Below are 25,000 nucleotides of genomic sequence, written 5' to 3'. Positions count from 1 at the left end.
AAGAAGAAGAAGAGGAAGATGTGGTATCAAGGATAAAGTTGTGAAAGACTAAATATTTTAAACTATGACACATCAGTAACTGTATGAATAAAATTATTAACGAAAATGAACTTTAATGATAAAATCAATGAAATAAAAAAATAAAAAAAATGATAATGATATCAATGATAAAAAGAAAAATTGTTTGGCTTTACCCTGAATCATTAGTGACTTTTCATATTGTTGCTTGCTTCTCTCTTTTTTTTTCACTTTTTTATTAGAGTTTTGTGTCAAGGAATAACTTTTGTATGCATGCGCCTGCTGTTTATTTTTCTTTGTTATTTTTACGAGATGCACTTTGACATGTGTGTGTGTGTGTGTGTGTGTGTGTGTGTGTGTGTGTGTGTGTATGTGTGTTTGTATCGAAGAGTGTCAAGGTGGGCAGGAAATGACTGTTGTATGTGTTGGATCTCTCTCTCTCTCTCTCTCTCTCTCTCTCTCTCTCTCTCTCTCTCTCTCTCTCTCTCTCCGCTATATTTTGTTCAGTTTCTTTGTTTCTCTGCTCCCTTTTATTCAGTTCGTGTCTCCAGTTTCTATTCTCTCCTCAAAGATTTATTCTCACTACTTCCTTCTCTCACGCAGTCCATAAACAATTTTCCTTTCCCTCCTCCTTCTCGTGTTTCTCCCTTTCCTTTTTTTTACCATATACGGATCTCGTCATACCATCTGTCTGTCTCTCCGTCTGTACATCTCTCTCTCTCTCTCTCTCTCTCTCTCTCTCTCTCTCTCTCTCTCTCTCTCTCTCTCTCTCTCTCTCTCCGTCGAATAAGGATTTTCTACATTTCCTACGTCTCTCTCTCTCTCTCTCTCTCTCTCTCTCTCTCTCTCTCTCTCTCTCTCTCTCTCTCTCCCCGTCGAATAAGGATTTTCTACATTTCCTACGTCTCTCTCTCTCTCTCTCTCTCTCTCTCTCTCTCTCTCTCTCTCTCTCTCTCTCTCTCTCTCTCTCTTGGGCGGGTAGTGACCTTGCCATCACCAAGGGCGATGCTGGCTTGCGGACCCGTTGCCCCCGAGCACATAGGCCTAACGCTTCCTAAGCCTACGAGAGGCGGCAAGGGTGAGGAAACAGGTGATAATGGAGGAACAGGAGCAGGAGGTGGTGTTGGTGGAGAGGTGATGGTGGAGAAGGTGGAGGTGTAGTAGGAAGTGTGGATGTCTCGGGATATGAGGATAGTATAGTCTCTCTCTCTCTCTCTCTCTCTCTCTCTCTCTCTCTCTCTCTCTCTCTCCACAACGGAAATCTTTTTTAAAACCTTTTTTTTTCTGTTTTTCTACCCTAATGGCGCGTCCTTTAAAACTCGAGTTGCCTGGTATGGGATTCCGACTAAATTTATTTCCCGCCACACACTCGCCGCGCCTGCCTCCTGTGACATAACCAAATACTGGCCCTGTATGCGCTCTCTCTCTCTCTCTCTCTCTCTCTCTCTCTCTCTCTCTCTCTCTCTCTCTCTCTCTCTCTTTTATTTGAAGAAAATGAAGAGCTTAGGGTTATGCACGCCTCTCTCTCTCTCTCTCTCTCTCTCTCTCTCTCTCTCTCTCTCTCTCTCTCTCTCTCTCTCTCTCTCTCTCTCTCTCTCCTGTATCTTTTTCTAAGAATAAAGAGAATGACGGGTGTAAGATTACATTATATTGTACTCTCTCTCTCTTTCTCTCTCTAGGGAATGGGGGGCGTATGTAGGTATGTACTGGGCAGGGTGATGCACTACTACCACCGCCACCACCATCATTACCACCAGAAGTAGGGGACAGTACAGTAGGAAGAAGCAGAGTTAACAGGGGTTGGTGAGGGGCGAGGCGGGGCTGGTGTAAGAGGGTTGCCATACGTTCCCCATATACGCTAGTGTACCTTGTGACCCCTGAAAATAGTCCTTCATTCCACCCTCCCTCCCTGCTGCCATCTCTCTCTCTCTCTCTCTCTCTCTCTCTCTCTCTCTCTCTCTCTCTCTCTCTCTCTCTCTCTCTCTCTCTCTCTCTCTCAACGACTCCCTCACGTATTCGCTCTTAACTTTCCTCCTCCTTCCTCACTTACTTTGCTACGCAACCTTAGCAGCCTCTCTCTCTCTCTCTCTCTCTCTCTCTCTCTCTCTCTCTCTCTCTCTCTCTCTCTCTCTCTTGTGTAATTGTTACTGAAAGCAGGGATAGCTACTCTCAGCTTCCCTTGTGCTGTGGTATTGGTAGAAGCTGTGGGGAGGGTCAAGGCAGTCTTATCTCTCTCTCTCTCTCTCTCTCTCTCTCTCTCTCTCTCTCTCTCTCTCTCTCCGCCTTCCTCTCGCTGCGGCTACACCCCCCACGCCCTCCCTCCCTTCCTCTTTCTTTCCTTCTCCTCCCTCCCCCTCCGTGACGTCACCAGCGCGTCCCTCCTCCCTCTCTTCCTCCCTCCCCTCTCACCTCCACACACTCGCTGCTCTACGGGAAAAGTTACACATTGTCGACCGCCGCTCGCTCGCCCCGCCGGCAGGAGGAACTCGCGTCTCCACCTTCTTGCAGTTTCTCTGAGGGATCCTGGCTGTTGTGAGTCTCTTACGTGACCGCACGAAAACAGTAGTGCTTGAGTGCCTGTCAGAAACTTATTTGAGGAGATTGCTGACACTCCAGTTGCGTAACGGGCACAGGTGTTGGTCACAACAATAGTTACGTGTGAGGCTGGCGTGGAGTGAGTAACGCTGCCGTACTGAACTTCCGTGGCAGAAGGTGAACTAGGGTTGCCCTATTGCCCTATCAGGGTGAAGTGGACACACACACACACACACACACACACACACACTCACGGCTCTTCCGCGGCATCGGCCACCCACTGCCCAGCCTGACACTTATGTGCGCGGCGCCTCCGAAGTAAGACTGCCATCAGTGAGCCAGTGCCGGGCGCCATCACGCCTCTCAGAATACGTAACCCGTGAAGACACCACTGCAGAAGGCTACGGGAGGTCATCGTCAGGAGCGTTAAGAGATCGTAACTCCGCCTGAAGGCTCCTGAGGGAGCGATTCTTCATGTTCTCCGCCCTTTGCTCTGACTGCCCGCTAAGGTGAGTGTCTGAGTTACTCTGTGTCGAGAACTATACCCACAACACGGGATTCTGGCCTCTGGATGGAAGGATTCAGTGGCTTCCTTTGTCCTTGGCGCGCTGCGCTAGTGTTGCCGAGACACTGTTGATCTTGAACTCGGGCAAAAGTTTGGTTTTAATGATTGTGGCGATGTTGTTCGTGCGAATGTGTGGTGTGGAGAAAATGAATGGCAGGCTGCATGCGTGTTGCTTTGTCCTCCACCCAGGTCCCGTGACGCCCTGCAGGAGAGGCAGGACGCCTCTGAGGGAAGGGAAAGATAAAGAGCAAGAGCGGCATCCTGAGGCACTATATCTTCCTGCTGATGCATACTTTGGGTTTATGCAATTTCTTGTGGAGGTAATATGGATAATTAAGTGCAATCTTGTGATTTCGTTCATGTGAAGAGTGCGTATTTACCGCCATGAGTGGAGAAGTACACGTGAGACAGTCATGATGCGTGAACTAACGCATCGTGAGAGAGAGAGAGAGAGAGAGAGAGAGAGAGAGAGAGAGAGAGAGAGAGAGAGAGAGAGAGACTGTAGGTACGTATTTTCAAGCTGTGAGTTCCGTGACCATCTACTGACACACATGTTGGGGCATTGCTTGCCTGCTGGCGCAGAGTTTGCCTTGCGTGAGACCCTCCCCCCAAAGCCTTCCCTCTCCTCCACCCGTCCCGTCCCGTCCCGCATCACCCCAGCGTCAGACACCCACCCCAGCGCCTCCCGAATCCCTTATTCTTAAAAACACTTATCTAAATCCCCGTATTTTTCTCCCTCAAACACTCTGAATGTCTTAACCGCAGCAGGAGACGCTGTCGAAGATGTGGGCGGCTCTATTGGCGGAGGCGTCGCTGGGGAACATGAGTTTCTTTGTTGGAATTCACTGACTGGCCGCTGCTCAAACTGTGGGGAGTGTGCAGCGGGAAAGAGGTAGCACCACCACACCCACGCCTCGGGAGGGGAGGGGAGGTGTGGTGTAGCGATGTGCGAGAGTAAAACTGTAGTAGTAGTAGTAGTGGTAGTAGTAGTAGTGTATGTATGGAGTATGAGGAAAGCGGAAGTGGTGAGTGATGATGGCCTACCATTGTTTTTATTATGTTATATTGATTCCCATATGATAATATTCTTGTGTATTGAATGTATTATGTATATTTTGTAATACTACTATACGTTCAGTGAATGATTTATGCATCAATTTATCACTCTATCCATCTGTCTATCTGTCTATCTATTTGTGGGACATTTATGGCTCTGTATAGAAGTGGTGGTGGTGGTGGTGGTGGTGGTGGTGCAAAGCATTAGGGTTAGATATGGTGATAGCAGTGGCAGTGGTGTGACATGGTATGGTATGAAGAGACTGGTAACATGATGGTGTGTGGTGTAGAAACCGCTGCAAATACGGTGTAGTAGTGGAGTAGGGACAAGGAATAGTTATAATGGTGATGGCTATAACAGTAATAGCAGTAGCAGTTTTAGTGGTGGTGGTAGGCTTATGGTGTGTGGTGTAGAAGCCGCTATAACTAATAGTGTAATTCAGTTGGTGTAAGACAAGGAATTGTTATAATGGTGATTGTGATAGTAATAGTGGTAGTGACGGTGGTAGTGGTAGCAGGCTTATGTGTGGCAACGTAGCTATGGAGGACTGTGGTAATGCTACTGGTTAGGGTTAGTAGTTAATGTAGTGAAGTGTGGCAGTGGTCGGCGATGGTGGTGGTGGTGATGGCGGCAAATGGCGGATGTAATGGTGTTGATACAAGTCCTGGTCCAGCCCCTCACATTGGACTTCCTGCAGGGGCTGAGGGACGCTGTAGGGACGAAGGAGTGGAGAAGGCAGGCGAAGAAAGTGTGGTGGTGGTGGTGGTGGCGGCAGTGGTGGTGGTGATAATGATGATGATGATGATGATGATGATGATGATGGTGGTGGTTGTTAGCAATGCGATGAACGCTCTCTCTCTCTCTCTCTCTCTCTCTCTCTCTCTCTCTCTCTCTCTCTCTCTCTCTCTCTCTCTCTCTCTCTCTCTCTCTCCTATTCATTCATTCCTCATTCCCTTAGTCTGTATCTTAGCTCCTCCTCCTCCTCCTCCTCGTCCTTCTCCATATGAAAAACTAGATTGTTATTTTACCTATTCTTTATTATTATTATTATTATTATTATTATTATTATTATTATTATTATTATTATTATTATTATTATTATTATCATCTTATAGCGCTACTTATACAGTCAAATATTTCGTTACGAGTTATTTTTGTTTATTTGTTTTATTTTTTTCAGTAATTGGCTCATTTCCGGTGTTCGGTTTACATCTCATTTTGCTGCTTTCTCCTTTATTGAAGTGTCGGCTTTCTCATTTTTTATTTATTTACTTATTTACCCATCTATCCATCTATTTATATATTCACTTTTACGTGTTGACGAGACTGAACAAGAGCTAAAAGAACCCATTTTTTCCCCTTTACGTAACACAAGCGAGAACACTGTGCAGCCCCTGACGGAGATGCTGGTGCCACTACTGCTAGTGCTGCTGCTAGCTTGAATATATGTGTTATTCACCTCCTTTGGTTGTCGCGGCGTATCAAAGACTCCCTTCTTTTCGTCCAGTGTTACGGGAGTTGTTACGACACACGGTTTTTCTAACGAGGGCCAATCATGTGTCACTGTGTATGTATGCTGTAGGTGAGCGTCAGTGTGTGTGTGTGTGTGTGTGTGTGTGTGTGTGTGTGTGTGTGTGTGTGTGTGTGTGTGCTCGTGTGCTTCAAGGGGTGCGTCAAGAGATGCGTTGTCAAGGCAGCAGGTGTTGCATCACGCGTGGAGAAACAATAACAGCAGCAGCAACCGTGTCCATCTCCTACCCCGTCAGTGGAGAGAGAGAGAGAGAGAGAGAGAGAGAGAGAGAGAGAGAGAGAGAGAGAGAGAGAGAGAGAGAGAGAGGGGGTCTTCATAGTTTTACTTTTCTCCTCTTCTTAAAAAAAAAAAAAAAAATAGCTGAGAAGTATGAAATATATAACTCAGGAACATCCCTCTGTAAATCTATTAAAAAGCTGCGTCTGAAAATAACATCCACATAAAAAAAAGTGCCAATCTTGTTCTTCAGAAAAGCAGAAATTCCTCGACTGAAAAAAAGTTTTATGGATGTAACTCGAAGGAAAGAGGAAAGAAGTTACTGATAAACAAACAAAGAGTGTCTGGGAGATGCTCGGTATAATGTTCATGTGTTCGTTATAACGTTCATGTTGTGTGGACTTCGTGTTCGCATTACCACCGAGATGAAGCTCACTCGTGTCACCGCTCACACGCAGGTCGCCTTTAAGTGCTGTATTTTGCATTACTTCACGCCGTTTATTTCATCTTGGAACGTCACTCTTGCATTCGGGAAGGAAGAGCTATAGCTAATAATGTTTCTCGAAAGTCTTTTATGTTACTGGCATCGACTGAAACGTTTCGGCGTCACTAGAAGAAAGTGTAGGAGGAAGAAAATGAAATTTGAACGTCATACAACCTTTTTAGTTAGTTAATCTGTCCCCCTTCCCCCGGAAGGTTTTGTTTATATAAGCAGCCGACAAAGAGTTACGTATACTGGAACAGCGTCCTCGAAAGGACAAGAATAAAAAACACGTTGCAGGATGAAGATAATTAAAGGATTACAATACTGTTTGACCTCCTTTCTAGAAACGTTACGTTAAAAATAATCGTTTCCGTGAAGTACCTCAAGAAAAAGTGTTGCAGGAAAGACATCGTTATAGTTTGTGTCGTCACGTGGGAACCCTTCTTGGAAATCCATTCAAGAAACCAACTCGTCGTGTCGCTTCCTGCCACCATTTAGGGACTCTTCGGGGCACAACTTTGGTGGTGGTGGTGGTGGTGGTGGTGGTGGTGGCAGCGGTGGAGCGACAGGCAGTGCCAAGGAAGGCCAAGGTGACGGCACTGGATGGGAGCCTTGCCATCAGTGCTACTTCATATCCTCTTTTTCACGTCTTTCTCTGTTAATTCCTTGCCTTTCCTTCCTCCACCGTCTCTTTTACTTAATACCCCTCCTTGCCACCTTATTCTTTGTACATTCCATGCCTCCTTTCCATGTCTTTCTTTGTTCATTCCATGCTCTCCTTTACATCCTCTCCGTCCAGTTCATGTCCTCCTTTCCACCTCCTTTGTCCGCTCATGACCTCTTTTCCATCGCATTTTCTGTCCATTCTACACGCTTCTATCAAACTTTTCTCTGTCCATTCCACAAACTCCCTTCCACTTCTTTCTCCATTCCATGCGCTCCTTTCCACCTCTTTCTCTGTCTTTTCACATCCTTCAATCCATCTCATTTTCTGTCCATTTCATGCCGTCTTTCCCACTTCTTTCTTTGTCCATTCCATGCCCTCCTTTCCACCCCTTTCCCTGTTCTCTCCATGTCTTCCCGTCCAGCTCATGTCCTACTTACAGACGCTGTGGAGCATGCGCCTCACAGCTACTATATGATAGCAACAGGACACTCAAATGCATGTTACCACTACAGGCACCTCTATATTATATGTGGCCATTAACATACACTTCTGAAACTTATTAATCTTTTCTTTTGGAAGTTCAAAGGTGACGCAGATAGAGATAAATGCAAAACATAATGTATAAACGTCTCTCTCTCTCTCTCTCTCTCTCTCTCTCTCTCTCTCTCTCTCTCTGCCGCGCATGTGCAGGTTTATTGTAACACCTGTGCGCGGCGTGTCAGGTGCGGTGATACAGTGTTGCACAGGTCAGGATACGTGCGAAATGAATGTTGCATGGGTAATAATACTTGCATGGGCTGTTATCGTTGCAGGGTGAAGTGAGGTGAGGTGGAAGGTGGGTGTTTGTTAGAGGGACTCACTCACTCGTTCGTTCACTCACTTGATTGTTCACGTTCTCATATGTTCACTTTCTTAAAGCATCCATTCACTCACTCATTCACCCATACACTCACCCACCCACTCACTCTTACTCATTCTCCATTTTCGATATTATTAATCTCAGTACATTATTTTGATTTCTTTGTACATAATAATTATTTTTTTCCATTATATTTTTATGTATTTACTATCCCAAGTTCTTTTTATATACAAGAGATTGTTGTTGTTGTTGTTGTTGTTGTTGTTGCTGTTGTGGTTGTTGTTGCTTCTGCTCCTGCTGCTGGTGTTGTTACCACGCAACGGATTTCCTTCACAACACGGCTAGAGAGAGAGAGAGAGAGAGAGAGAGAGAGAGAGAGAGAGAGAGTGAGAAAGAGAGGGAGAGAGAGAGAGAGAATTTGGAATGAAATGGATGGTTGTGATTGTGGTTGTGATGGTGGTGGTGGTAATAGTGGTAACTGTGCGCATTGCTTCCTCCCCCCTTCTCTCTCTCTCTCTCTCTCTCTCTCTCTCTCTCTCTCTCTCTCTCTCTCTCTCTCTCTCTGAGGTTTGCTCTCTTTCTACCCTGAAGGTGGTGCAGAGAGAGAGAGAGAGAGAGAGAGAGAGAGAGAGAGAGAGAGAGAGAGAGAGAGAGAGAGAGAGAGAGAGAGAGAGAGAGAGAGAGAGAGCAGGGAGAAAGAGAGGAGACCTAGAGAGAGAGAGAGAGAGAGAGAGAGAGAGAGATTAGAGAAAACATAAACAGGTGATTAAGAAGAAGAATTGTGGCTTCAGCTATTTTTAATTCTCTCTCTCTCTCTCTCTCTCTCTCTGGAACGCATTACGCCATTCATAACAAAATAATAACACATCGATTACATCACATGTGCTACACCTTAACTAAAAACGTGATCACAAGCCCCGCCTTTCCTCCACCTCCCCTCCTGTCCCTCCATCATCCCCCCTCTATCCTCCTCCACCTCCACTTCCTCTCCTACAAATACCAACTCTCTCTCTCTCTCTCTCTCTCTCTCTCTCTCTCTCTCTCTCTGTGTGTGTGTGTGTGTCTCTCAGCTTTGCCACTACGTAAATAAAGATGTCAATAATTGCTACCTGGCAACTCTCCGCTCGGCTGCTAAAGGTGCCAGCGGCCTCCATCACTCTCCACTCCTTTGTATTATCTTTTCAAGTCTCATCTCGTTTCATGTAGGAGGCTTCTAAGCGGCGAGGCAACACATCACGAAATAGCGACAATCTGAACCATCTTTCCTCATTGACTTGGCAACAAAAGCTGTAATGTGTTGGGGAAAACTATATGTCTGGCACCTCTTCTTCCCGTCCCTGTGGCACCTCTGTCCCACTGCTCCCTCCTCCCCCCAGCAGTGGTACGCCCTACACCTACCATCCCCAGCGCTTACATAGGTGCCACGTATGAGTCACTGTGGCCCGCGGCGTTGCCAAGTCTCAGGTCACGTGCAGAGGCGACTACCAGCTCTTCGCAGCTCGCACGTAGCACTGCTGTAGTGGGTGACGGACGGGGCGGGGCGGGGCGGAGCGGGGTGCTGAGTACTGGAGGGCTGAACAAGGTGTTTTTTTTGGAGAGACCTGCAACTGGACTGGACAGACTGCGCCACGTGAGAGAGTCACCTGACCCAACCCTCATTTCATCTCTGCTCTCTCCCCTTCCCTCCTTCCCTTCCTTCTCTCTTCTCTTTTCCTCTCTTCCATCTTCTTTCCATCCTCGACTTATACTCAGCCGTCCGTTCACACCTACTTAAAATTTTCTGATTTGTAGCTGTCCTGCTTCCCTTCCTCCTCCTCCTCCCCCTCCTCCTCCTCCAAACATAACTCGTCCTAAACCATTCTCCTTTTGTTCCACTTCTCCCTTCCTTCCCCATCCGTCCCTTCTCGTCCCTGCATCAGCCCCAAATTGGCCTTCTAATGAGACCCTCCCTCCTACCCTCCTTTCCTCCTGACTGCAGTTATTTTGACCTACCCCAATACAGGCCATCTCCATCCCTTCTCCTCTCTCCTCCTCACCTTCCCCAGCCTCTCCCGCTTCAGTAGTGATGGGGAACCAAAATTACCTCTTACCTGACAAATATAGCACGTTAGGTTAGCTGCAGGCGGGAAGAGAAGACAGGAGGAGGGAAGAGGAGGAGGGAAGAGGGGAGCTGGTGGAAGAAGAACGAGAACAGTGAGGAATGAAGGGGAAAAAAGTAAGGAAAAAGAGAATTAGGGACACAAGGAAGAGCACGCAGAAAATAGGACAAAGGTACAACGAGAGAGAGAGAGAGAGAGAGAGAGAGAGAGAGAGAGAGAGAGAGAGGGGGGGGGTTGCGGGAAGTAAACTACTGAAGCCTCATCGGACAGTGAACTCGTAAACATAGGAGGAGGAGGAGGAGGAGGATAAAAGGAGGAATAAGAGGAGACAGAGGAGAAGAATATGGGGATTCCAGACGTTGGTATATACAAGAAACACGAGAGATAGATAGATAGATAGATAGAGAGAGAGAGAGAGAGAGAGAGAGAGAGAGAGAGAGAGAGAGAGAGAGAGAGAGGAGTGTTCTCGTTGCCATGACTACAACTCAAGTAATATTAATAGGGTTTTGCTCTTCTCTGGTCTCCCTCCACAAAACCACCACCACCACCATCGTCAGTCACCACCGCCGCCGCCGCCGTCGACACACGAGTAGGCGGGCAACGGTCACGTGTGCAAGAGAGAGAGAGAGAGAGAGAGAGAGAGAGAGAGAGAGAGAGAGAGAGAGAGAGAGGCGAACGACACTCATTATTTAAGTCTTGCGCATGAGTTCAAGTGTTGCCCAGAGAGAGAGAGAGAGAGAGAGAGAGAGAGAGAGAGAGAGAGAGAGAGAGAGAGAGAGAGAGAGAGAGAGAGAGAGAGAGAGAGAGAATTTCCCCTTAACATCTATAAGTCTCAGTGCGTCACGGGGGCGTCACGTAATCATCACCACCACCATCACCACCTTCACCGTCTCCGTCAGCGCTACCTTCGGGTCACCTGGCGACCGTCCATCAGGTGTATTACTCGCCCAGCTGCTTCTCGCTCGCGCGGGTTAGATAATCAGGCCGAGAATTCTGGTTAAGGTGAATTTCGGCATGAGGAGTTACCTGACGATGCAGTGGCGACACCAGCAAGGGGAGGAGGAGGTGATATATTTCTGGTAGAAGGGGGCGAGGAATAAATTCGGCGTGTAATCTAAAGTTGTAAAGTTATGTAAGAACTGGCGGTGTGTTACGCAACGAAACACCGAGGTACCGCCACAACCACCACCACCACCACCGAACTTTCTTGTGCCGCTAAGGTGGGTTGGACGCGGCCTCCGGGAACACTTGACACCAGAAGGAGAAGCAGGAGGAGGAAGAGAAGGAGAGGAAGGATGAGGAGTAGTAGGATCTCTCACTTACCGCTCAGATAACGGGGAAATACAGGACATTGGAGGAGGAGGAGGAGGAGGAGGAGGAGGAGGAGGAGGAGGAGGAGGAGGAGGAGAGAGGGTAAGTAGGGAAGAGGAAGAGGTATAATAGTTTCAGAGAGAGAGAGAGAGAGAGAGAGAGAGAGAGAGAGAGAGAGAGAGAGAGAGAGAGAGAGAGAGTATAGCGTAATGTATACAAATAATCGATAAGGCCTCTCAGCCAATCATCTGCCAGCTTGCCTCGCCAGCACCCGACGGTCACGTTTGCCAGACACGTGAAGACAGAGATGCGCACTCACTCCTCCTCCTCCCCGCACGCTCTTCTACTACCCATCTCCTCCAACCACCCTTCCCAACCCAGCTCTTCCCTCCTCCTCCTTCTCTCATGCTTACCCAACACCGTGTTCCAGGTTTTCTGTCGCGCACATTCCTCAAGCCAATTATGTTAAGGAGCCTTAGGTAGTACAGGTGTTTCAGGGCGAGGATAGGTGTGCTAAGGGGCGGGCAGGTGTGTTATGGGACGGGGATTAGGAGTTGCAGATGTGTTACGTGTCGAAGTGGAGCGGGGAGCGGTGAGGCGTTACGTAATGTTACTATTTGTGTTGTTGTTTGCGTTGGTGATGGTGGTGGTGTTGGTGGTGGTGTTGGTGTTAGTAGTAGGAGTAGCTGTAGTAGAAGAAATGGTAGTTTTAATTTTAGCAGATATTGTAGTCTGTCTTAGTAGTAGTAGTAGTGATAGTAGTAGTAGTAGTAGTAGAAGTAGTAGAAGCAGCAGTTGTAGCAGTAGATGTAACAGCAGCAGTAGCAGCAGCAAAATCATTAGTAACACCAGCATTAACACCATTACCACACAACCGCCAGTGCTACCATGCCAATCATTGTTCACCTTTTCACCGGGCGAAGACTTAATTAACTGGCCCCGTCGCTCCAGCGCGGTACTCTAAAAGTCGTCTGACAAGCCACCAAACTTACGTGGCGGCGCCGATGTGTCTCACACCGAAAGCTCCTCTAGGCCCGATGAGGGGAGGTTACATAATGTAGGCAGAGAGAGAGAGAGAGAGAGAGAGAGAGAGAGAGAGAGAGAGAGAGAGAGAGAGAGAGAGAGAGAGAGTGCTAAAAATTCTATCTAAAAATCAGTGATGGTTGAAGTGTTTACTGCGTGTGCGTGTGTGTGTGTGTGTGTGTGTCCCATTATACGGTAAAAGCACTCTCATTCTGCATTGCTTATTCTCTCTCTCTCTCTCTCTCTCTCTCTCTCTCTCTCTCTCTCTCTCTCTCTCTCTCTCTCTCTCTCTCTCTCTGTTATTAGTGAGTGTTACGGCACAGTTCCTTGTTACTTAGCTGGGTGGGCGGGCGACCGTCAGATGGCGAGCCGAGGTTACGTAACGCTTATGCAACTCGCCGCTAGGACAGTAACCCAAACCGTGACGTCACCAACGGAGGACAATGGTGCAGCCTCATTGGTCCAAAGGGGATGATGTCAGACCTGTGCATCTCCGTCATTGGTCAGCTGCATTAGGGTGACATTAAGCTGATGATAACTGGCAGGTTACATCATGTATGTCTGTCTGTGCGTGTGTTCGTGTGTGTCTGTGTGTGTGCATGTGTGTGTTCAATATAGTAGACGAGAGAGAGAGAGAGAGAGAGAGAGAGAGAGAGAGAGAGAGAGAGAGAGAGAGAGAGAGAGAGAGAGAGAGAGATACAAAGGACCAACACTTTGATGTCATTTTAGTTTCTAGGAATAAATGTTTACGCTTGTGTATTCTTGAGTTTCATGTTTCGCCCACTCGCCCGGTGACTCACTTCTGCTTTTGGCGCAGTGTTGCTTCCACCCTGAGAATGAATGACTGAGTAAATACCGAGTAACGGATTCAACAGCCCGGCTTATAGTAACATAGGATAGATCGCGAGGGTAAAGGTGAGGGAGATGTCGATTGTAAATAATATTGTCTGTGGTGTCAGATGTCTGTATGGAAGATGCATTAAAATGGATTGGATAGAAAAGTTTGCGTCGTGAATCAGGGAAAAGAAGACAAAGGAGGGTGAGGAATAAGAGATTGTTGAGGTATATGGCAGTCTTCATGAGGTGGCAAAAGGTATACTCAGAATAATCAAGGCAGAGGCGAGATAAAGGTGCTCCTCGTCTTTTGTTGCTTGGAAAGGCTTGTCAAGGTGATACAGAGAAATGGCTGGGGGCAGGTGAGATGTGTGTGTGTGTGTGTGTGTGTGTGTGTGTGTGTGTGTGTGTGTGTGTGTGTGGTGTGCTGTATGGTTGCGTGCTGGGCTTTAGTGAGGATACTCTTCCGCCTCGACCTCCTCGTCTACTGCTACTGGTTTCCGCCCTTGCGTTGGTGGCGTTAACTCACTTCCTGACGGACATTCTCACGCTCCGAACTTCCGATGGCCTCTAGACGTCATGGCATGGAAGGGTTTGGCCGTACCCCTCAATTCACCCTGTCCCCACTCCATCCTCGTAAGAAGGATCTATTGCGTGGGTACAATAAAACCAGGTCAGCGTCTGAGTGACCTGGCTTGTTTCCAGGTCAAGTGCCTGAGTACAAAGAGTCTGGCCTTCTGAGGCGTCATCACGTGGCCTCGGAGCAGCCCCTTGCATGTCTCGGTCACAACGTGGTAATACATCGCCCATCAAAGCTGCACTTGTAAGGATAAACCAGTTCCCGGCAGCCTTCCCGGGTGGAGAGGCGGTGGATAGGCTGGTGTGTGTGTGTGTGTGTTGGGGGGAATGATGCTGCACGCGGCCACCTCACACGTGCCTCGCCTCCGCGCCACCCTGTCACCTCTCCTCGCCGCTGAAGCCATGGAGAGCCAAACTTGTCTACGTGACCCTTGCCTCTGTTGCCTGAAAGTACGTCACGGCGGGCCTCTCGCGTGTTATGGCGACGTCACCGCGGCGCAGGAAGGACATCCGCCGCCTGTAGGAAGCAGTGCCAGGACGCGGGTAACTTGGGAACGCTTCCGGTGCGGTCATGATTCTCCTGTCTTGATAATTGTTGCCTTTTAGCACCACCACTACCACCATTGCTTGCATTGCGGTTATTGCAATTGTTGTTGTTGTTGTTGTTGTTGTTATTGTTGTTGTTGTTGTTACTACTATTATTACTACTAATACTGTCAGTAGTATTTCACACACATTCATCTCAAGACAGACAAAACAAACAAATGTACATTTGTACGTACGTACCTGTTTGTGTCTGTGTGTGTGCGTTTTATGTAAGAAGTCACTGGCCAAGGGAAACAAAAAAAAAAGGAAAAAAAAACCCACTGAGGTGCCAGTCCCAAAAGAGATATCAAGAGAATCATCGAAAATTGGAGAAAAAGTGTCTTGAAACCTCCCTCTTGAAAGAGTTCAAGTCATAGGAAGAAGAAAATACGGAAGCAGGCAGAGAGTTCCAGAGTTTGCCAGGGAAAGGGATGAATGACTGAGAACACTGGTTAACTCTTGTATAAGAGAGGCGGACAGAATAGGGATATATATATATATATATATATATATATATATATATATATATATATATATATATATATATATATATATATATATATATATATATATATATATATATATACATATATATATATATATATATATATATATGTGTGTGTGTGTGTGTGTGTGTGTGTGTGTGTGTGTGTGTGTGTGTGTTGTGACAGAAGCCTATCTGCGTGTTCTTCAAGGTTACGTTCACTACTCATGCGCGCGCGCACACACACACACACACACACACACACACACACACACACACACACACACACACACACACACACACACACACACACACACACGTAAATGATTAGCTACAAACACCTGACTGCTTGCTACCTCATTTTAATAATAATAATAATAATAATAATAATAATAATAATAATAGTAATAAGGACAACAACAACAACAAAAGAACAATAACAGTAATTTATTTATTTACTTTATGCACCCACCTTTTCTCCTGTGTTTGTATTTGAGTCCCTCCCTTTAAATATCCATCTGTTTATTTGTCTCTCTGTCAGTGTGCCTTTCTCATAATAATGAAATTCTCTCTTGAGGTCTTAGATACAGCGCTCCTTGTATCCAAGTGTCTAAAAATGTTTTTACTTCGGCAAGCACAAGGAAGAAAGAGAGGGAGAGAAGTAAAGGAGATGAGGAACAAGTTTGAGAGAGAAATGAGGAGAAAGGTGTGGAGATAGACAGTATGTAGAGAGAGAGAGAGAGAGAGAGAGAGAGAGAGAGAGAGAGAGAGAGAGAGAGAGAGAGAGAGAGGTGAATGAGTATACAGTGGGTATGATCTTCAGAAGGACAGCACGACACAACAACGCCATGCATACGTCGTGTATTGCATTGGTGGTGGTGGTGGTGGTGGTGGTGGTTTCCTTCTTTTCGCTTGTGGCAATGAAGAACTTGTTTTTGTTTTTGTCATCGAAATGCAGGTTTTCATTTACTGTCTCTTGCATTTTATTTTGTTCTATGAAAGCGTTGTTTGTGTGTGTGTGTGGTTCAGAAAGAAACTTCCGGAGCATCTCTCTCTCTCTCTCTCTCTCTCTCTCTCTCTCTCTCTCTCTCTCTCTCTCTCTCTCTCTCTCTCTCTCTCTCTCTCTCTGCTTCCGGTACTTCTGCTTTCGTGCTCTGCCCTTTGCGGTTCGGGAAATCCTGTCCGTGCCCCGAAGTGAGACAAGCCAAGGGAGGAACCGAGAAAGAGCAGGGAGGAAGAGATGACGAAACACCTCCCACTTATACATTCTTTCTCCACCTCTATCGGGACTCCCTTGCCTCTTCCCCTTCATCTGTGTGCTGTCTTCGGTGTGGCGGCGGCGGCGGCGGCGGTGGTTGTGGTGGTGATGGTGAAAGATGCGTTGGTAGTGGTGGTGGTGCAACAGAGAGGTGACTTATGCTGCCTCGTCTTCAGGTGACACAAAGGCCTCGCTAGTAAAGAATAAATCTGTACATAAGGGTCGGCCGTCAGACGTGGCCGACGTTATTACACAATAGTTTTCCGGAGAAGCTGGTGACGTCACCCTCTCAATGTAACGTTCAGTGACGCCACAGGCCACGTCTCGGGTGCGCGCGCTTATTGGCTGGCGTGGAGCGGTGGGCGGAGCCTCCTCGTGGGGAGGATATTACTATACAAACGATATCGAGGAGCAGTTAGTTCCCCGCCTGGAACCTGTAGTGAAGGAAGTGTGAGTGAGGTGTCGTATTGTGACGCTGTGGAACTTGTCTTCGCCACTCACGGAGCTTCCCTTGAGGCTCTGTCTTCGCAGTTTTTCTAGTGGGTAAGTACTGGTGGTGTTGTGGTGCCGTGTTGTGCGGTGAGGGTGCGGGCAACGTATCGCCGGGAAAGTGCCACCGAAAGCCAAGGGCCTCTCAAGATGTAGGTTGCACGGTATGGTGGAGGCGGCAGGTGGAGGCGCGGCGTCGGCAGAAGGAGGAGAAAGCGAGTGTACGCTCGGCCGCGTCTTGAACTTGATTTCTGCTGGAGACATGTGCGGGCCAGGGTCACTCGCCTCCCACGTCGCTCGGGGCAACACGCACGCCGCTCAGCAGCCAGAGTCATTCCGAAGGCGTCTATGAGGGGTGCAGGAGGCCATGGCATGAGTCAGCCGTGGGCCGTGTGGCAGGTGGTGGATGGAGGGAAACGCGTTTTCGCCAAGACCACGTTTGTGTTAGAAAGTCCTACCAGCCTTGGCCCTCAGTCCCGTGGTGACACTCGCGGCAGAAGGACGCACTCCAGTAGCCCCCAGTCAGTCAGTTGTTGGTGTGCCAGCCAGTGGGGTGTTTGTGCTCTTCAGCAACAGCAAGCCAAGGATACTGAGAACTTCAGTGTGGTGATGTGCGGCCAGCGGCCGTAGCTCGCACCAAGCTGAGACTATTGGCTCCGAGGGATCATTCCAGTCGTGTTTGTGCTGCGGGAACTTTACTGTAACGCAAGTTGAAATTGACTTGCGCGTGTGATTGTGTAGCAGTGAACGACTTGGTGCCGTTGGTTAGTGCCACCTTGCTTCGCCTGGTCGTGCTCGCAGTGCTATAGCGTCGTGGGTCACCATGACGGCCGTGATACATAGCAACAGTAAGTGGACGGTGGGCAGTGACAACTACTAGTATAAACACAGGTGTCCAGGATATCCATTGAACACAGAGGGACTACAATACTAGTAGATACTGGAATCACTGAAGTTATTGAGTTATCAAGTTGTGAGCTACAGCATTACTCTCAGTTATTAGTTATATCAGTGCGACCTATAATTTTTGGACTTAGTGGTAGACAGGAGGGTACGGGTGCCGCACCGCGTGGCCGTGTTGCAAGGCCACAGCGGTGATAAGTTGTTAGCACGTGGCCATCCGCTACTCCAGCAAGTGGTGGCACAGAATTTGCTGTGTGATTGACGTAAGGCGTTGAAAGAGTGAGAGCCCTCGGCATCCGGTGACGTGTGTGTGTGTGTGTGTGTGTGTGTGTGTTATCCTTCGAATGTATCCGTTGTTTAATCACGTGTGTGTGTGTGTGTGTGTGTGTGTGTGTGTGTGTGTGTGTGTGTGTGTGTGTGTGTGTGTGTGTGTGTGTGCACGCACGCACGCACAATTATTGCACTTGTTTCAAATGGTATTAGTAAGTCATGTTTTTGTGTGATCATTGTGTTTGTGCGTCAGTCCCAGAGTTCCTCCAAGCCTCGGCCTTCTGGTGGCGTGGAGTCGACTCAGCATTCGAGACGAGTTGAGGTGAACCACCCGAGCGGTAAACGTCATTCCTGAGGTCGTAAGGGACGACACGCCCTACAGACGGCCGCGCGGGCCATGTGTGGCTACCAGGGACTTGTGACGGTTGGAGCTAAATGTGAAAATGACACTGGTGGGCGTAAATGTGGATGCGGCGGACGGAGGAGGGAGGCTGAACGTGTCAAGGCTGTTTGCTTTTTACCCTGGCAGGCAGGCCAGCTGTGTTGTGGCTGCGCTTTTCCTTCTCACCGTAGATAGCCCGGCAAGCATTGAGTTGATAAGTGAACCTCATTCAGGAAGAGTCATTGGGGCCGCTGTTTGGGGTAACAGAGGATCGGCATGGGCGGGTAGGGGACGGGGGATAGCGGTACAGGTCCTTGCAGACACCCTCCCTCCCCCCCCAAAAAAAAAAAAAAATAAATAAAATAAAATAAAATAAAAATAAATTAAATAAAATTAAATAAATTAAAATAACTAAAAAAAGAAAAAAAAAAGCTGAAGAAGCCCCGGCACCACTACTGCAACTATAGTTATAATGGGGGCCGCGGCGCTGCCTCCACCGGTGCAATCCAGAGAGTCCTGGCAACAACGCGACTTGAAATGTTACGTCATCACCCTCATTGCACCTTCCTCGCTCTCACCCTTCCCACTTGCTTTCGCTCACCATGCAACCTTTTTCGTGCCCATATTCTCCCCGCTTGGCTGCCACGAAGGGCGTTCGGGATGCAGCAGTGCGTGTGTGGTTTCTCATGTTCAAGGAAGAAAGTACATTATAAATAAAATTAAATCTTGCGTTCTTGAGACGCATCTGAGTCTTGCCACCGCGAGCCCCGTGAGGCGAAGACACGTGAGGGCGACTGCACGTGTCCCTCTCTCCCTCCTTCCTCACTCCTTTCTGCATCATGACTCCTCCCTTCCTCCTTCATTTTCGCCACTAACGGTCGAAAGACAGGCCGTGAGTCAGGACTTACGTAAGTGTATTAGTGCATTCATAGGGTACTGGTCTGCACCTTGGATAACTGAGGGCGTGGCGGCCTGTTTAAGAAGGGCGAGCCATGAGTTGAGAAAGGGGAAGGGAGGAGAGGTGGTAGCAGTGCCATGTGGCATGAAGCGGGTGTCAGTTTAGCATAGGATGGACGTGCGAAGCGGCTCAGGGGCATTGGGAACATGAGGCGTCGCCACATCCCCCCACATTCCTCCCTCCCCAACGGGTGTGTGAGCCTCCCGATAACCTATTGATGCCACTCGCCTGCCGCCTTGTTGCCTCCCTCCTAGCGCGCAAGGTCTGCCAGGACCCGCGAGGTCGTGCCGAGCGCCACAGTTACATGAGTTGCGAAGCTAGCGGGCGGGCGGGCGGGCTGGCGGCGGAGTTATGTAAGGTGAGGATGCTGAAGTTGCGTCCGATTCTCTTGTCATGGATTGAATCGCACTTATCTGCATGAAGTGGGTGGTGGAAGAAGGCCGTGTGGGTTACTTCATCATACAAGTGATGTGCTTTCTGTAGGTGCAATTAATGGTGAGGTGAGCCTTATGGGGGTGGGCTTTGAACATAAAATTCCTGCTTTCTCGATGCCTTACATTATTGCAACACATCTTGTCCTCTGGTGTTCATGCGTTGAGGTAGCTTGCTCGCTCGAAGGTGGGACACGATGCCCATTGCTTTCCAAGCTTTCACCAGATAGTAGTCACGTCAGGTTGGGAGTGTCAGGTCAAACCCTCGACCCAGGTCACTTTGTGAGGGCACCTGGTGGGCGGCTCACGTGACCAGCCGCCCACCTGCCTCCAGTGGTCGTCATGGCAACATCTCTACCTCCCAGAATAGCTGCACTTGCCTAGATTTTCCCCGAAGAAAAACATCCTTTTTCATCTGTATAATTGTAGTTAATGAAATATTTGTTTGTTGTGCTCCCTTCGTAGCGACGGGACAAGAGAGGCACGAGAAGGGCTGCGCCAACAGTCCGAGGCTTACTTCTTGGGATAGAGAGACAGGAATAGGGAGAAGGCAGAAGGAGGTGTTACGTTTATAGGCAGCATGCCGAGGCCGGGGTTGCGCGCAACGCTCCGGACTATCACGTTGTAACACCCCACGCTCGAAATATTCCTCAGTCCTTCGTTCAGTCTCATTTAGTTTCGTCGGCGGGTGTTTCAAGTTTTGTCTTTCAAGCTGAAGAGTATTCTTTTTCCCGCCGTGGTTTAGCCGTTGTAGGAGGGCAAGGCGGCGGCCTGGGATAGTGCTGGGCCATCCCCTGTCTTGCTCCTCGCTCCAGGAACAAATTGGCAACGCACCAAAATTCCGCAGTTGAGGACAGCAAAGGCTCCGTTGGTGGTGGTTGTTAGTACACGAGCAGTCCAATAGCTGGCGCGCGTCGCTACGGCCAGGAAGCGCTTGTACTCTGCTTGCGTCCACACACACTCACACTCCCCAGCCTGGACCCACCTCAGCGACAGCGACAGTGAGTACTAGAGACGACCCGGGTTGCTTTTCTAGTCGTAATATTTCAGTACGGCGCTCTGTGTGGTGATTGACATGCCATGTATTCATTATATCTTTCAATGAATTAACTCATTATTGATGCAATTTAAGTTAAGTTGTGGCGATAGGTGGCGTAACGAGGGGCGTCGAGGATAAGTGAGGACCTCAATAACAAATATCTTGGGGTGTAGGTGTCGTAATCTTTGTCTGCGTAATACGTTTCCCGGCAGCGACTTCGTCCGTCGCGTCTCATCTTACTGTTCAAGACCAATTTGATGGCCAGGACACGCCGCGAGGCACATCCAAGTCCTCTCGGTGCATTGGTCTATTAATACACCGGTCGTCGGCAAGCAAAAGGTCCCTAGTGGACCCAGTTCGTACCCAAACAGAGCGGCTGGCTGCCGGCAGGTAAAACGCTGGCGGCTACAACTCACGCAGGCATCCGAACACACATTCGTACCCAAGCTCGGGGAGCGGGGGATAGGGGATCCTGGGAGGCGCGCGAGTGTGTGCGTGCGTTTGTGTGTCGCACCGCTGTGTACACTCTTACGTCACTTCTGCTTTCTGTATCTTGGTCGAGGTTGTTCCTGAAACCTTGATAATGTGAAACATGTTATGGTGGCGGCCAGAGGAGCCTTGGTGCGACGGATTCCTTTGTGTGAACTATACTCCGCCCCAGCCCGACCCCCCCTATCCCCCTCTTATCCCACTATCCCCCCCACTATGCTTCTCCCTCTCCCTCACTCTCCTCTATCCCCACCTCTTCCTTCCCCCACAAGCACTCTGCTTAGTAATAGCGCCCCCGCATATGTTTGTGTGGAAGGCACCACTGCTCGTGACAGTCCTTAGTGCCCCTTTGGCCCTGTAAAGGCGTGTGGCGCTGGAGGAGAGCGTATCGGCCAGGCAAGCAGACAGGGAGGGCTAGCGTTGGACCTACGCCGCACTTTACGCAACCTTCCTGCACTATGTTTTGTGTTGCGCTGGTTACCGGCATCGCTGCTGCCATCCACTGCGACAGTAAACATTTAGTGTTGCTGCGGGAAGCGCTCACTTCACTTAAAGGCGACGGCTGAAGATTCTCGTGGTGTGATCAAGCATTCAGAGGACGCGGTGAGGCAGCGTCTCCTTTTGCGGCGGCGATGCGAGGACGTGTGTGGCGTGGCAGTGTAATGAAGTAGCGAGGTGGGGCATCGACAGTGTGAGGTGGTGACGGTGGTCGTGGTCTGCAGCGCTGAAACAAGTGGCGGTGGGGTGGGATCCAGGTGTCGTGGGGCGGAGGGGGGAGGGCAGGACGAGCACCCCGCGGGGCCCCCGGGGTCGGTGGCCGCTGTCTCATGTAAGCTGGTGGCCCCACGCACCACACCGGAAGACAAGAACGCCAGTTCTCTCTCTCTCTCTCTCTCTCTCTCTCTCTCTCTCTCTCTCTCTCTCTCTCTCTCTCTCTCTCTCTCTCTCTCTCTCTCTCTCTCGTGCGCGGTTGTGCTTGTTGCGCGCTTGGGTCCGTCTTTAAGGGAGTGCCGTAGTGTTTCTGTCGCTAGTGGTCAAGGTCAGTGTTGGCAATAGGAACCTTCCTGTTCGCCAGGCCGCACCGAACGCTGCGTGTTTTAGGAGAGTAGGCGCCTCGACCTCTATCATGCCGCCTTCCAGTGTTGAGGCCGGAGTGGCTAGGAACAGTTATAGGGGCGGCGCACCACGATGTAGTTCGTCGCCATTGGGGCTGGGTGGGACTGAATGCCTGGCTCTTTGTTTTATATTTGATGGATATCTTAGTGGTAAGCAGCACGTGGCTTGGAGGCACATTCCTTAACCAGTATTTTCTTCTTCGGCAGATGTTCTTCAGCATCGAATTATGGTTGCTGAGACAGTGAAGTCTTGCCCGGTCAACTACCCGGCACTGATCCCGCTCACCCCACCTGTGACTGGCCTGGGCGGATACAGTGGTTGCTCTCCCTCGCTCCTGCACTCCAGCTACCCTGCGTCTCAGCTCATGGATCAGAAGCCGAGCCAGCAGCAGGGCCAGAATTCCTCCATGACCGGCCCCCAGGAAACCCCTGTTGGTCTGGGTGCCCCTGGTCTCAATCTACCCTCCACCCTGGAGATCGCCGCGCTACGCAAGAAGGACATGTTTACGCAGCGCAAACAGCGCGAGTTCATCCCGGATAGTAAGAAGGATGAGTCGTACTGGGATCGACGGCGCCGCAACAACGAGGCTGCCAAGCGGTCCCGGGAGAAGAGGCGATTCAACGACATGATCCTGGAGCAGCGGGTGATCGAATTATCCAAGGAAAATCACGTGCTCAAGGCGCAGCTCACTGCTATCAAAGACAAGTACGGCATTCTGGGCGAGAGTTTGGTAAATTTGGATCAGGTCCTGGCCAGCATGCCGCAGTCTGACCAGATCCTCGCCATTAACAAGCGGACTAAATTCTCCCAGGCTCTGCTTGCCCTGGGCAGCCCCCCGTCCGTCACTTCCTTGCTTAGCCCCTCCGGGGAATCCAAGAAGAGCAGTGGCGGCAGCGTCTGTGAGTCACCGTACCCGCATGACGAGCCCACGTCCCCGCAGAGCTACGCCCACTACCCGCCTCATGGAGCCTCTCAGATGGACGACCTTCATGACCCGTCCAGCTATGGCACCTCCCCGCCGGCCCACCATCAGCAGTATCCTCCGGCCACTAGCAGCGACCTCTATTATAACAGCTCGTCCGCGCTCAATCTCTCAGCCCACCCTACCTCTGCCTCCCCTCCCACCTCCCACTCCCCGCCCTCGCCCATCGCCTCGCGCATGGACTACTCCCCTAGCGATCCTGAGCTATGCCGCAGGTCCCCTGAATGTGGCATGTCGCTGCCGCACAAGTTGCGCCACAAGAGCCACCTCGGCGACAAGGACGCTGCCGCCCACTCCCTCCTCGCCCTTCAGGCCATCAAGTCTGAGCCCAATGACCACCAGCAGGATCCCGCTGAGGACTCCGTAGGGTCCTCAGATGAGCGGGACTCTGGTATCAGCTACTCCTCCACCTCATCTTCCTGCTCCGATTACCACCGCCCGTCGGAGAACCCATCGGGCTCGCCTTCGGGCTGCACCATTATCGACAGTAGTAGTTACAGAAGTCATCACCAGCACCAACACCACCACATACAGCACCAACAGCGGCAGCATCACCAACAACAGCAGCAGCACATGAGCGCTTACCCACCCCAGCAGCAGCAGCACTCAGGGGACGGCGAGAGCTCCTCCTCAGAGTACGAGAACACCCACCTCAAGTCGGAGCTGGAACGGCTGGCGACGGAAGTTGCCTCTCTCAAGTACATGTTGGTGCGCCGACCGCGCTCCGAGACGGACTCCGACGGGTCCCGCTAAGCATGTGTGTGTGTGCGTGTGTGTGTGTGTGCGTGTGCGCGCGTCTTGTCCGTGGTGGCTGTGACATGGGCGTGTGTGCGGGTCTCGGACTAGAGTGTGCGCGCCTGTGTGTGCCTAGTTGTGGGCGTGGGAGGACCGGTGGCTTGACATTCACGCCCCCCCCCTCCAGGACAAAGTTGCCCAACCAGCGTTTTCCTACACCTGTTCACCTGACCTGTACGTTAATTATTCATAATATTATTGTATCGCTTTTAAGATGACAATACCCAATGTATTTTCTCTTAAAACATCAACACATACTTGTACATATTGTGCCATTGATTATACATGTTTACAAGCCCTCGTACTTCTGTGTTTGCCTCCTTCCTCCTCCTCCCTCCCTTCCAATGGTTCACCAGTCAGCCGACACCTGCACTGATGACGGATTAGCAAGAAAGGACATGAGATAAATGGTCATATGATAAATAGCATAGAACATGATAAACTATAATAAAAAATGGAGATTAATAAATTCCAGTTAATAAATTAAAAGACGAGCCAAAAATAAGATAATGAATAGAAAGAAAACAAAAGTAAGCATAATGGTTTGCCTTATTTAATATCCTTGAGTATATACACAAATCCTCTTTTATGTTTACATCATAAGCATTCTTGAGGATAAGCTTCACATCTGTTACATAATAAGAGAATAATATACTCGTAAAATGAAGATGGTAAGGTAAGAAGGAAAGGAACCGAGAGATCATCTCCGTAATAAAAAAAAAAAGTTGCGTCACGTCCTTATATAAAACTCCTATATAATGCATTTGGAAAAAAAAAAACGGCCAGAGCTTAAACTATTACATAAGACAGACGAGAGAGAAAAACTTACATAATACTGCCAAACAAAACTGCACTAATGTTTACGAAAGAAGGATTAAAATCGATAACCGGCCAACACAAACAAGCGAGCATCAGAGCCCTGTACCTTATACAAACATGAGGACTCGAGGAAGAGGCGGAGCACCAGCAGACGAGGACCGGACGGCAGCAGAGGAGGACCTGAGAGGTGTGCTAAACTAAAAAGTGAGCCAGGTAGGTTTC

General features: G+C 49.3%; 2 protein-coding genes across 3 annotated transcripts in view; both read left to right on the top strand.

The window, feature by feature from the left end:
- The window catches only part of LOC135102128 (nuclear factor interleukin-3-regulated protein-like), an 89,679-nt gene extending 65,416 nt beyond the window's left edge, over nt 1–24,263 (top strand). The window contains exon 3 of the mRNA XM_064006911.1: nt 22,389–24,263. Within this exon, the coding sequence (XP_063862981.1) occupies nt 22,389–23,917 (1,529 nt within the window). The 3' untranslated portion in view covers nt 23,918–24,263. The remainder of the gene's footprint in view (nt 1–22,388) is intronic.
- A 126-nt stretch (nt 24,264–24,389) lies between these two features.
- The window catches only part of LOC135102127 (neurogenic locus notch homolog protein 1-like), a 67,565-nt gene continuing 66,954 nt past the window's right edge, over nt 24,390–25,000 (top strand). The window contains exon 1 of one of the 2 annotated variants that reach the window (XM_064006910.1): nt 24,390–24,982. The gene's annotated coding sequence lies outside the window, so the exon portion shown is untranslated. Of the gene's footprint in view, nt 24,992–25,000 lie in introns of both variants that reach the window. The other variant, XM_064006908.1, reaches the window with a different exon arrangement.

The sequence above is a fragment of the Scylla paramamosain genome, chromosome 7, assembly GCF_035594125.1.
Source record: "Scylla paramamosain isolate STU-SP2022 chromosome 7, ASM3559412v1, whole genome shotgun sequence".
NCBI lineage: Eukaryota > Metazoa > Arthropoda > Malacostraca > Decapoda > Portunidae > Scylla > Scylla paramamosain.
This window is presented reverse-complemented; position numbering and strand designations above follow the sequence as displayed.